Consider the following 12,543-nt stretch of genomic DNA (forward strand, 5'->3'; position numbering starts at 1 on the left):
ACCTCACAGCCACAAAATTAAAAACACCTCACAGCCACGAAATTAAAAACACCTCACAGCCACGAAATTAAAAACACCCCACAGCCACAAAATTAAAAACACCCCACAGCCACGAAATTAAAAACACCCCACAGCCACGAAATTAAAAACGCCCCACAGCCACGAAATTAAAAACACCCCACAGCCACGAAATTGAAAACACCCCACAGCCACGTCATTTAAAAACACCTCACCTTCATGTCATTTAAAAACACCTCACCTTCACGTCATTTAAAAACACCTCACCTCCGCGTCATTTAAAAACGCCTCACCGCCGCGTAATTTAAAAACACCTCACCGCCACGTCATTTAAAAACGCCTCACCACCGCGTAATTCAAAACGCCTCACCACCGCATAATTCAAAACGCCTCACCACCGCGTAATTCAAAACGCCTCACCACCGCGTAATTCAAAACGCCTCACCACCGCGTAATTCAAAACGCCTCACCACCGCGTAATTCAAAACGCCTCACCACCGCGTAATTCAAAACGCCTCACCACCGCGTAATTCAAAACGCCTCACCACCGCGTAATTCAAAACGCCTCACCACCGCGTAATTCAAAACGCCTCACCACCGCGTAATTCAAAACGCCTCACCACCGCGTAATTCAAAACGCCTCACCACCGCGTAATTCAAAACGCCTCACCACCGCGTAATTCAAAACGCCTCACCACCGCGTAATTCAAAACGCCTCACCACCGCGTAATTCAAAACGCCTCACCACCGCGTAATTCAAAACGCCTCACCACCGCGTAATTCAAAACGCCTCACCACCGCGTAATTCAAAACGCCTCACCACCGCGTAATTCAAAACGCCTCACCACCGCGTAATTCAAAACACCTCACCACCACGTAATTATAAACACCTCACCACCACGTGATTTAAAAACACCTCACCGCCACGTAATTATGAACACCTCACCGCCACGTAATTATGAACACCTCACCGCCACGTAATTATGAACACCTCACCGCCACGTAATTATGAACACCTCACCACCACGTGATTTAAAAACGCCTCAACACCACGTGATTTTAAAAACCTCACCACCACCTCATTTAAAAACACCTCACCCCCACATAATTCAAAATACCTCACGACCATGTGATTCAAAACCACCACCACGTTATTATAAACACTTCACAACCACGGAAATAAAAGTTTCAGGGAGTAGTTCAGTGACAACAGACACTGCCCAGATATGTAGATATATAGATAAATGACTGTACCTGAGTTGCCGTTTTGTCATGGTTTACACCAATCATAATTCAAACAATCATAATGCACAAATGTATTTGTAATATCCGTGATATAACATTTTATGAAGAATTGAAGTTGAAAAATTTTTTTTTTACCAAAAATAAAAATAAAGAAAATTCGAAATTTTTCTAAAAAATACCCTGAGGACATACCGACGGGAGAGATATGTGCATACCAAAAGTTTGGTACGATTTCACAAAAGTTTGAGGGAGTAGTTCAGTGACAATACAAGACAAGACAACACAGGCACTGCACAAAGATATATATATATATATATATATATATATATATATATATATATATATATATATATATATATTTATTTATTTATTTATATATTTATTTATTTATTTATATATATATTTATTTATTTATATATTTATATATATATATTTATTTATATATATATTTATTTATATATTTATTTATTTATATATATATTTATTTATATATTTATTTATTTATATATATATTTATTTATTTATATTATTTATTTATATATTTATTTATTTATATATATTTATTTATTTATATATATTTTCCTTGGCCTAATCCAGTCATTTTAATACTGTGCATATTCCAGCATGCTTTACCATATTGATGTGCTTCATGTTTTCTCGAAGTATACCTCTTTGTTTAAGTTGGACTCCTGTGCCATTTTCCCCAGGCTTGTGCCATGGCTCACTTTGGTTTGGAAAATGACATTAAGAGCCTACTCATGCTGGATACCCCCATTGCCAATGGTCCCATGGCTCGATGGCAACGCAAGACGCATGAGGCAGCAACATCAGCTCAATGCAGCTTTAGTAATACTGGAGGTGCATCGCCTTCTCGATCCAATCGCTCATTAAGCTTGAACAAGACACCTGGTGCAACACCAGGAAAAGCACGAACACCTGGTAGGAATCCTTCCCTCTTTCCCCCAAACTATCCCCTGCACCCCCCCCCCCCCCACCCCTTCCTTTCCAGAGTGCACATTTTAATTACCTCTGCCACTGAAGGTGGATGGAGGTTGTTTTCACCCCTGTTTGTCTGTCTGTCTGTGAACAGGATATCTCAAAGTTGTGGACAGATTCGGACGAAATTTGGCAGAGAGATAGTATATGTGACAAGGACGAAATGATTAGATTTTGGTGAAGATCCGGATTCGGATGCGAGAATTTTAAGTGATTCTTCACCATTGGGAGATCGGGCCAAAACCAACATATAGCAGGATATCTCAAAAAGTTATTGACGGATTTGGCCATAACTTGGTGGACCGTTTGGGTGTGTGACAAGGATGAATCGATTAGGTTTTGGTGAATATCTGAATATGGATTCAGATATGCGAATTAATTTTTTTGTGATTCTTCACCATTGAGAGGTCGGGCGAAAAGCGATACGTAACATGATATTTTCGAAGTTATGGACGAGTTATGACTAAACTTGGAGGACAAGTTGGTTAGGTGACGAGAACAAGCCGATTAGATTTTGGTTCAGGTCCGAATCCAGATCCGGCCTATCGGTGGGATACAAAACATAAACTGTTCAGCCTGGCGGAGATACGCGCTCTACCGATTGCAGTTCTCGTTGATGCTTTGGGGAAGCACCCTGGCATCTGTAGTTTGACACTTGCATCCCCAAAAAGTTAGTACCAAAGGGAGCAGTCATAATGACTTTGATCTTAAACTTCTAAACCTTGAGCTAGCCTCAAGAATGGTCAAATCTCTATTGAACTGTCAAAACCCAGTTGGATTCTTAATGACCTTTAGTAAGGAGCTATCCTGCGTTGTCTGGTGTACTTGTGTTTGTTGACCTTTGCTTGCAACACCTTTTTGTTATAGGTTGTGAAATGCTGTTTGTTGCATGTATTCAAGGCAAATTTATTGTTTCAGGGAAAATTATCAAGACTCCCAAAGGAGCCAAAACACCAAAGACTCCCAAGCAGGGTCTTAGTGATCGATTCATCCCCTTGCGCAGCAATGCGTCCAACCTGGAGATATCAAGTTTCCTTGTGACAAAAGAAAATGAGGAGCAACCAGAAAATAATGTGAGCTTCATATTATCAAGGATGTTTATTAATGAATACGCCTTCGGCAAACAACTTGTTATTTGGTGTGTGAGGAAAGGGTATATATATATACGAAAGGGTATATATATATACGAAAATATATATATATATTTTTTGATTGCCCCCAAGGTGTGTGTGTTGCGTGCTGGGCATTGTTTCGGCATTTTTGTGGTAATTGTCATCGGACGATTGGAGTCTATGTGAGTGCTTATTGCAGTAGTGTATACAACCCAAAAATCTTGAGTAGCTTTCACCCTTGTTTAGAACTAATTTCAATAAAAACTAGAGCAATGTGACTGGCACCAATATGCCTCCTCATGTCATGGGTAGATTCGCTTGTTCACTGTCCTAAAAATAAACAATTTTGATTTAAATCCCTTCAGCTGTTTTCAAGTATCAAATTTTCACCAGCCATGACAGGTTTCACATCGATCGGTGAAGCAGTTTCGGAGAAGGGATTTCTTTATTTAATTATCAGCTTTCAAGATAATATGGCTGCCACACCACGTGACATGACATTTATAAAATGTACACTCTGCATATGTATGTGTAGGGGATCACGTTTGTGAAGTTTCGTGTTGATCGGATAAGGTTTGTTTTTCTATCCAATGTGGCTGCCAAACTACGTGACCGATGGCGTCATCATTTTCAAATTATATGCAGCAATGGTGTTGGATGGCATTGGCAAAATTTCGCATTGATAGGTAAGGGGTTTCAGAGATATTATTTACTATTTTCCTTCAATCCAATATGGCTGCCACACCATGTAACCAATTATGTTTTCGTGATAAACTTTTATTTGCCATGCCTAGTCAATGATAAACGTAAAGTTTTGAGTCGATCGATTTGGTGGTTTGGGAGAAGATGTTTTTTTAAGGTTAAATCTAAGATGGCGGCCAAACCATGTGACCTGTGATGTCATAAATTTAATATTTCAATAAAAATGGGTCATAGATCATGTGCGTGCAATTTCAGATTTTTAGGATAAGGAATTCGATTAAAACATTTTTTGTTGGTATAAACATTTTTGGTTGGTATACCACTTCACCTATGTCATCATTATCATGATTTTGTTCCCCATTGGGAGTACTTGATAATGTGCCAAGTTTCAAATTTTCCCATTCAATGGTTTCCGATAAATAATTTTTTCATTGTGTGTAATCCAAGATGGCTGCCATACCACGTGACCTATGACGTCACAATTGTCATAAAAACATTCTGCATGGGTGTCACTCCTACCCTGAAGTTTCGTCTCAATCAGCCATGTGGTTGCTGATAAAAACGAGGTTTAGCCCGTACAGACGGACAACCCGAAAACATCATGCCTCCGGCCACCTTCGGGGCAGGAGACTTAAAACAATGTTGAATTATAGATGTTTCAAGGAGATGCACATAAACCTTCTTTATAAACTGCTGGCAATTGAAATTTCGATAGTGTGATGGGTAGAAAAAAAACATTTGGTCAGTCATTTGGAAAACGTTAAGATTGCAAACAGCTTGGAAATTGGGTGTCATCAAATTTATTTTGCTTTGAAACAACATAATGTGGCAGACACGAAAGCCCACTGGCGTGGTGACATCATTCCGCGCACCAAGTGGGCGGCGGCCACGCCCGAGGGGTAGGCGTGGCCTCAGGATATACACCGGGCGCGCAGCCCGGAGCGCGCCAGTGCTACAGTGAGCTCTTTTAAAAAAGACTCTTAAACTCACCGCGTTGGCCGCTTCCTTCTTGTTGTGCAAGCAAGCGTGTGTAGCACCGCGCTTCATTTGGTGACCCCGACGTGATGGGTCAGCCGTCGCTGACCACCCGAATACGCCATCGCAATGGCAAACAACGCGGTCCAAATGAAACAACCCGAGTTCTGGGAGACGCAAGCCGAAGTCTGGTTCCTGCAGGCAGAAGCCCAGTGCCGACTTCGAGGCATCACGGTGGACGAGACCAGGTACTGCCACGTGGTCGCTTCCCTCGGGCCCGGCACGCCCGGCCGCGTCGTGTCGGTCCTGAGGAACCCACCGACCGACGGCAGGTACGAGGCGATCAAGCGTCTCCTCCTCGCCACGTTCGGGCTCACGGTGGACGCTCGGGCCGACCGCCTCCTGGACCTCCCCGAGCTCGGTGACACGCGACCGTCGGTCCGCATGGACCATATGTTGTCGTTGGGCGAAGAAACCCCGTATGCTCTATTCCGGGCGTTGTTTCGACGCCAGCTGCCGGCACGAGTCCGCCTCGCGTTGGCCGGTTCTGCGACGACGGAACCCCGGGCTCTCGCTGCAGAGGCCGACAGGTTCTTCGCGGCTTTGGACACCCAGGCGAGTTTTGGCGCGGCCGTCGCGGCTATCGGGGATGATGCTGATGCACTACACCTCGTGGATCTCGAGGCTGATGCGCATTTCGTGTCGCCGCAGCCGCCCACCTGGTGTTTCTTCCACGCCAAGTTCGGCCACGAGGCTCGGCAGTGTCGCCCGCCGTGACCATTCGGCAGGTCGGGAAACGGGCGAGCCGACGCTCGGTGGCGGCTTTGAGCGTCGGCAATTCAAACAGCCTCCTGTACATAACGGACACCTTGTCCGGGCGCCGTTACCTGTGCGACACGGGAGCGCAGGTGAGTGTCGTTCCTGCCGGTACGTCCGACAAGCAAACCGCGGGCCGAGGTCCCGCGCTGCTTGCGGCCAATGGTACGTCTATACGCACGTACGGAAAATGCCGTCTCTCTCTGCGGTTCGGAGGGCAGGTTTTCCGTTGGTCGTTCGTTACGGCCGACGTGCCTATGCCACTGCTCGGCACGGTATTCTTATGTGCTAATGGATTACTGGTGGATGTAAAGCGCAGAAGGCTTGTCCAGGCTGAGACGTTCAGCTCGCTCGCGTGCGCGCTGCCCGGCTTGTTGAGCAGCTCACAGAGCGGCCCATCGAGCGACTCGCCGAGCGGCTTGCTGAGCGGTTCCGTTCCGGCCAGGTTCATCTGTACGCTTCCGGCAGCGGACGAATTTGCCCGCCTCCTCGTGGGTTTCCCGGCCCTCACGCGGCCCACTTTATCGGCGGGGGCCGTCAAACACGGGGTGGAACACCACATCCCCACCGCCGGGCCACCGGTCTACGCCCGGGCACGCCGCCTCGAGCCGACGAAGCTCGCCGGTGCGAAAGCGGAGTTCGCTACGCTGGAGTGGCTCGGCATCTTGCGGCGCTCCAAGAGCGCGTGGGCGTCCCCGCTCCACATCGTGCCCAAGCCCAGAGGGGATGGCGACCGTGCGGGGACTACCGGCGCCTCAACGACGCCACCAGCCCCGACCGCTACCCCGTCCCCCACATCCAGGACTTCTCCGCCCGGTTGGCGGGGATGTCCTTCTTTTCAAAGGTGGACCTCGTACGCGGCTACCATCAGGTCCCTGTCAGGCCGGAGGACATCCCGAAGACGGTTGTCATCACGCCATTCGGGCTTTTCGAATTTCTTCGGATGCCCTTCGGTTTGAAAAATGCGGCTCAGGCGTTCCATCGCCTAATGGACAGCGTCTTGCGCGGCTTGGATTTTTTGTACGTCTACCTGGACGACATCCTCGTTGCCAGCACGTCCCGCGAAGAGCACCTTCATCACCTCCGCACGCTCTTCGAACGCGTGGGTCAGCATGGCCTCATCGTGAACCCCGCCAAGTGCCGGTTCGGCGTCACCGGCATCGACTTTTTGGGGAACCGCGTCACCAGGCACGGGGCCGTCCCCCTACCGGCCAAGGTGGAGGCGGTGAAGGGGTTTCCGCGCCCCCGCACGATCAAGGGGCTCCAGGAGTTCCTGGGCATGGTAAACTTTTACCATCGGTTCCTGCCCCGCATTGCCCAGCTCCTGCGCCCCTTGCAGGAGGCCCTTCGAGGGAAGCCGGGCAAAGGTGACGTTACCTGGACCGAGCAGATGGACGCGGCGTTCTCGGGCGCGAAGCTCGCCTTGGCCAACGCCACCATGCTCGCGCGCCCGATGCACCGATCGCCCTCACCTCCGACGCCTCGGACTACGCGGTGGGCGCGGTGTACGAGCAATGGGTGCGTGGTGCCTGGCAACCGCTGGCGTTCTTCAGCCGGCAGCTTCGCCCGCCCGAACGACGTTACAGTACCTTCGACGGCGAGTTGCTTGGGCTTCACCTGGCGGTCAGGCACTTCCGCCATCTGCTTGAGGGCCGTGCGTTCACGGCCTTCGTCGACCACAAGCCGCTGGTTTTCGCGATGGGCAAGGTTGCCGAGCCGTGGTCGGCCCGGCAACAGCGTCACCTCGCGGCCGTGTCCGAGTACACGACGGACATCCGGCACGTCGTGCGAAAGGACAACCCGGTGGCCGATTGCCTTTCCCGGGCCGTCGCCCACGCAGTCCACCTTGGCATCGACTGTGCCTGGATGGCGGCAGACCAGGCCGCCGACCCCGGGGTCCAGGCCCTGCGGACCGCCGTCATGGGCCTCCGCGTCACTGAGGTGCCCTTCGACGTCACGGGCACAGCCCTCGTTTGCGACGTCTCCTTCGGGCGGCCTCGCCCCATCGTGCCCCCACAGGCTGGCAGCACCAGGTTTTTGACGCCATCCACGGTCTGTCCCACCCGGGCACGAAGGCCTCCCAGAGGTTGGTCGCTGACAAGTCTGTCTGGCATGGCCTCCGGAAGGCCATCCGCGGCTGGACCAGGACGTGCCTCGCGTGCCAGCGCGCGAAGGTGCACCGGCATACCCAGGCCCCATTGGCCCCGTTTACGGTGCCGGCACGTAGGTTCGACCACGTGAACGTGGACCTGGTGGGACCTCTGCCTCCCTCGCGGGGTTTCACCCATGTCCTTACCATGGTGGACCGCACCACCCGGTGGCCGGAGGCCGTGCGTTTGGTGGCGACGACGGCGGCAGACGTTGCGCAGGCGTTCATCGCCACCTGGGTCGCCCGGTTCGGCGCCCCCTCGGACATCTCGTCCGACCGCGGCCCCCAGTTCACCTCGGAGCTCTGGGCCGCGGTCGCGCGGGGGCTCGGGGTCCAGCTGCACCGAACCACGGCCTTCCACCCCCAGGCCAACGGCCTGTCTGAGCGGTTCCACCGCTCGTTGAAGGCCGCGCTCCGGGCCACCCTCCGCGACGGTGGCTGGGTCGACAGGCTCCCCTGGGTCCTGCTGGGCCTCCGGACGGTGCCCAAGGAGGACCTGCTCGCATCCGCGGCGGAGTTGGTCTTTGGACAACCGCTGCGGGTGCCGGGCGAGTTCCTCCCCGACCCCACGGCACCTTGGTCCGCGGCGCAGGAGCGCTCCGCGCTGCAGGAGACCGCTCGGAGGTTCGCCCCGGTGCCGACGGCGCACCACGGGCACCCACCCACGCACGTCGCCCCGGAGCTTCGCACCGCGGAGTATGTCTTCGTCCGGCACGACACCCACCAGACACCACTGCGACCCCCGTACGACGGGCCTTTCCGCGTGCTGGAGACCGGGGTGAAATACTTCACCTTGGACATCGGCGGTACTCCCGACCGCGTCTCGGTGGATCGACTCAAGCCGGCCCACCTCGACGTGGACCACCCACCGCCGGTGGCTCGGCCCCCGTGCCGGGGCCGCCCCCTGGCGGGCGGACGCCCAGCACCGCCGGCACGCCGCCCCCCGGTCTGGCACCCATCCCGGGTACAGCCGGGGGCATCCCAGCTGGCATCCCTGCACCCCGGACGCCGCCGGTCGCCAGAGGGCGCTTCGGCCGGGTCATCCGTTTGCCCCGCAAACTGGCCCTCCAGGTGCGCGGGAATTCTGTGGGGGCACGTGTGGCGGACACGAAAGCCCACTGGCGTGGTGACATCATTCCGCGCACCAAGTGGGCGGCGGCCACGCCCGAGGGGTAGGCGTGGCCTCAGGATATATACCTGGCTCGCAGCCCGGAGCGCGCCAGTGCTACAGTGAGCTCTTTTAATAAAGACTCTTAAACTCACCGCGTTGTCCGTTTCCTTCTTGTTGTGCAAGCAAGCGTGCGTAGCACCGCGCTTCAATAATCTTTTTAAAGTTCACCCAATTGATATAAATTAACCAATTGCTTTAGAAACGGTCGCACGAACAATGGAAACCATACTTGCTCGTACGTTGCTGAGGTTAAAAGGTAAAACCTACTGTACCTTTTTCCTGGTTAGTACGTTTTATGTTCCAGGCGTACCCACCCGACTCGTTAGTCTCTGCCTGGCTGTTTGTCTCCTCCGTTTTGATAGGCTCCCAAACTCCAAAACTAAACTCCCAAAATCCAGAATCGCTGCTCACCTCCACCAATTTATTCCTGGATTTTAGCTCACCTGGAACAAAGTTCAGGGGAGCTTATGCGATAACGCGCCGTCCTCCCTGTCAGTCCATCCGTCTGTAAACTTGGAACTTCCTCTCCGACACCGCTGATGGGATTGTGACCAAATTTCACACAAATTACATTTGTTGAGTTGTGACTAAAGTTTGTTCGTGGCATTAAAAAGATTGGGGTTGAAGGGGTCTACCGGGTTCAAAGTGGATCCAGGTTTGACCCCCCAAAATAGGAATTTGCTTTTTTTCTCTGAAATTACACACATTACTTTGATGAATCTTGACCACAGCCTTCACCACCAATGATGTACCAGTTTTTGTTCACAGCATTAAAAAAAACATTGGAGCAATACCCCTGGCGCTGCATACTTACAAATCTCATTATTAATGCAAAATCTGATTCCGAAACTTCCAGCTGGCCCTGAGATGCAGCATGGAAATTTCGGAAATTGGGAGCACAAGAAAAAAAAAATTACCCGAAAGGTGGGTTCGTACCCCGAGGGTCTACTCTGTGGCACCATTAAACATAGGGCAATACCCCTGGTGCTCACTTGGTATAATTTTTTTTTTCTTTGTATACGAGATCGAGGCTCGTGTAAGAGCTAACATTAATCACAAAAAGACAAACTGGCACATAAAACGTATGATAAAGGAAGTGAGAGACAAGATTGGAGGAGAGGGAAGCACACAAGTACAACATTTGAGAGCAGGGAAATCAGGAGATTTGTGGGAGGGAGAGGGCGTGGGGGAGGGGGGCATGGGGGAGCAAGGGGGGTGGGAGAGTTATAAAATACATGGTCTCTGCTTGGACTTCCAGGAAAGAAGTTGGTATTTCAAAAAAGTGGATCTGGGGTGAATTAACTGGGGTAGAAAAGATCAAGGTTTTGGATGGGGGAAGACAAGAGATGGTGTTGAACAGCTTTTGGCAGTTTCACCATAAGAGGGTTGCAGACAGATCTTGTGCGACCTGTAGGAATATTTGGGGGACATAACACAGACTGGGGGAGCGAGGCCAGAGAGGAATCTGTAGAGGACAGAAAGACCATCAACCTGCCTGCAGTGAGTGAGTGAAAGGCCCTTGGAGTTAGCTTCATTGCAGGAGATTCCAATGATTCTGAAAGCTTTGGTTTCAACAGCGTGAAGCCGATCTAGGTGTGAGGCAGGAGCACCAGCCCAGAGGGGAGAGCAGTATTCCATTGAGCTGCGGATGAAAGCCTTGTATGTGGCGAGGAGCTCAGGTGTGCCAAGGAAGGACTTCGCACGACGGAGGATGCCCAGTCGGCGGCTGGCTTTGGTGGCCAGCTAGGAAATGTGGTTTTCAAACATTATACTAGACTATAGCAGGGAAAACCCGCTCTAGCAGGGAAAATGGCCTTTAAAATACTAGACTGACTAAAGGTATTTTAAACCAATTTGAATGGTTTCTAGAAGACAGGGCAGCATGTAGAATCATACTAACATTGTTACATTGGTACATAACATTGGTGAACAAACTTCGGTACATCACGGGTGATGAAGGTTGTAGACGTTTCATTAAAATATTGTGTAGTTTCAGAGAAAAAAAGCAAATAACCTTTTTGGGGGTCAAACCTGGATGCAGTTTGACCCCACGGTAAACCCCCTTAGATCCCAAATATATATATATATATTTAATGCCATGAACAAAATTTATTCAACGAAATAAATATCATTTGTGCCAAATTTGGTCACAATCTCTTCAGTAGTTTCGGAGAAGTTTAAAGGACGGACTGATGGACGGACGACGCACCATCGCATAAGCTCCCCTGAATGTCGTTCCAGGTGAGCTAAAAATCAGGCCCTGAGGCGGTGTCCTGGGGGGGGGGGGGGGGGGGGGGTTTCCTCCCAAAATAGGTATTTGCTTTTTTTTCTCAATATCTACACACGCAATTCTGATGAAACTTGACCACAATCTCAATCACACATGATGTACCAAAGTTTGTTCACAGCATTTAAAAAAATTGAAGGCCGTGATGGGTCTCTGGGGAGGGGGGGGGGGGGGTTGGAGGGCGTTGCCCCCCAAAATAGGTATATTTTGTTTAAAGTTTTTTTTGATTGTTGGTATGATTCTACATGCTGTCCTGTCTTCGAGAAACCATTGAAATTGGTTTAATATGACTTTAGTTGGTGTCGTATACTGTTTATTCTACAAGGTGAGCACCAGCGGAATTAGCCCAAAAGTCAGGTTCACTGTCAATAAATTATATTTCGTTCAAAATCATGGTAGATTAGCAAACCTATACATTTTTGGAAAGGTTATAGCATAAGGAAACTAAAAATCAATGTTTACATTTGGAGAGATACCTGTATGGCGGCCATTTTGGATTTTCGAAAATGGCCACTGCAAAATACATATTTTGTTCTATTTCTGCCTCGAATTACCCTAAAAACTTTAAAAAATATACTAAACCTATATTTTCAGGGACAAGGAATCCAATGAAAGTATCAAATTAGTGCTATGGGGAATGGTAAGACACGAATCAAAGGTTTTGAATTGCAAAATACTGTCTTTATATTCGCGATAAGTTGCATAATCAAATACATGTTATCATTTTGTACAGGCAGTTAATAACATCAAAATGTGTCACAATAATTCATATCACCAAACATACACAGGCAGTCAGCAAAATCATATATACACATGCAGTCAGTATAACTTCACATCTACACAGGCAGTCAATGACAAAATATACACAGGCAGTCAATGGCATCAAACATACACGATTACAGAATATGCCATTTAGAGTTCGTCATCACTGTCCTGTGTGTCGTATCCGACAATATAGTCCGCATCGTTTTCACAGTCCGTTCCACACAAGCAAAATGGTCGAATGGTCGATCGAATCGAATTCGATGAATCGAATCGAATCGATCGAATTGGTCGAATGGTCGAATGGTCG

At 49.7% G+C, this 12,543-nt stretch overlaps 1 protein-coding gene across 3 annotated transcripts in view; it reads left to right on the forward strand.

Annotated features, from left to right (window-relative positions):
* CDC20 (cell division cycle 20) overlaps nucleotides 1-12,543 on the forward strand; it is a 114,431-nt gene that overhangs the window by 40,314 nt on the left and 61,574 nt on the right. For all 3 annotated transcript variants that reach the window (XM_068110947.2, XM_068110928.2, XM_068110937.2), the window contains exons 2-3: nucleotides 1,971-2,202; nucleotides 3,178-3,332. In XM_068110947.2, the coding sequence (XP_067967048.1) occupies nucleotides 1,980-2,202; nucleotides 3,178-3,332 (378 nt within the window). In that variant the 5' untranslated portion in view covers nucleotides 1,971-1,979. The remainder of the gene's footprint in view (nucleotides 1-1,970; nucleotides 2,203-3,177; nucleotides 3,333-12,543) is intronic.

Source organism: Myxine glutinosa, chromosome 1 (genome assembly GCF_964187855.1).
Source record: "Myxine glutinosa chromosome 1, kmMyxGlut1.1, whole genome shotgun sequence".
NCBI lineage: Eukaryota > Metazoa > Chordata > Myxini > Myxiniformes > Myxinidae > Myxine > Myxine glutinosa.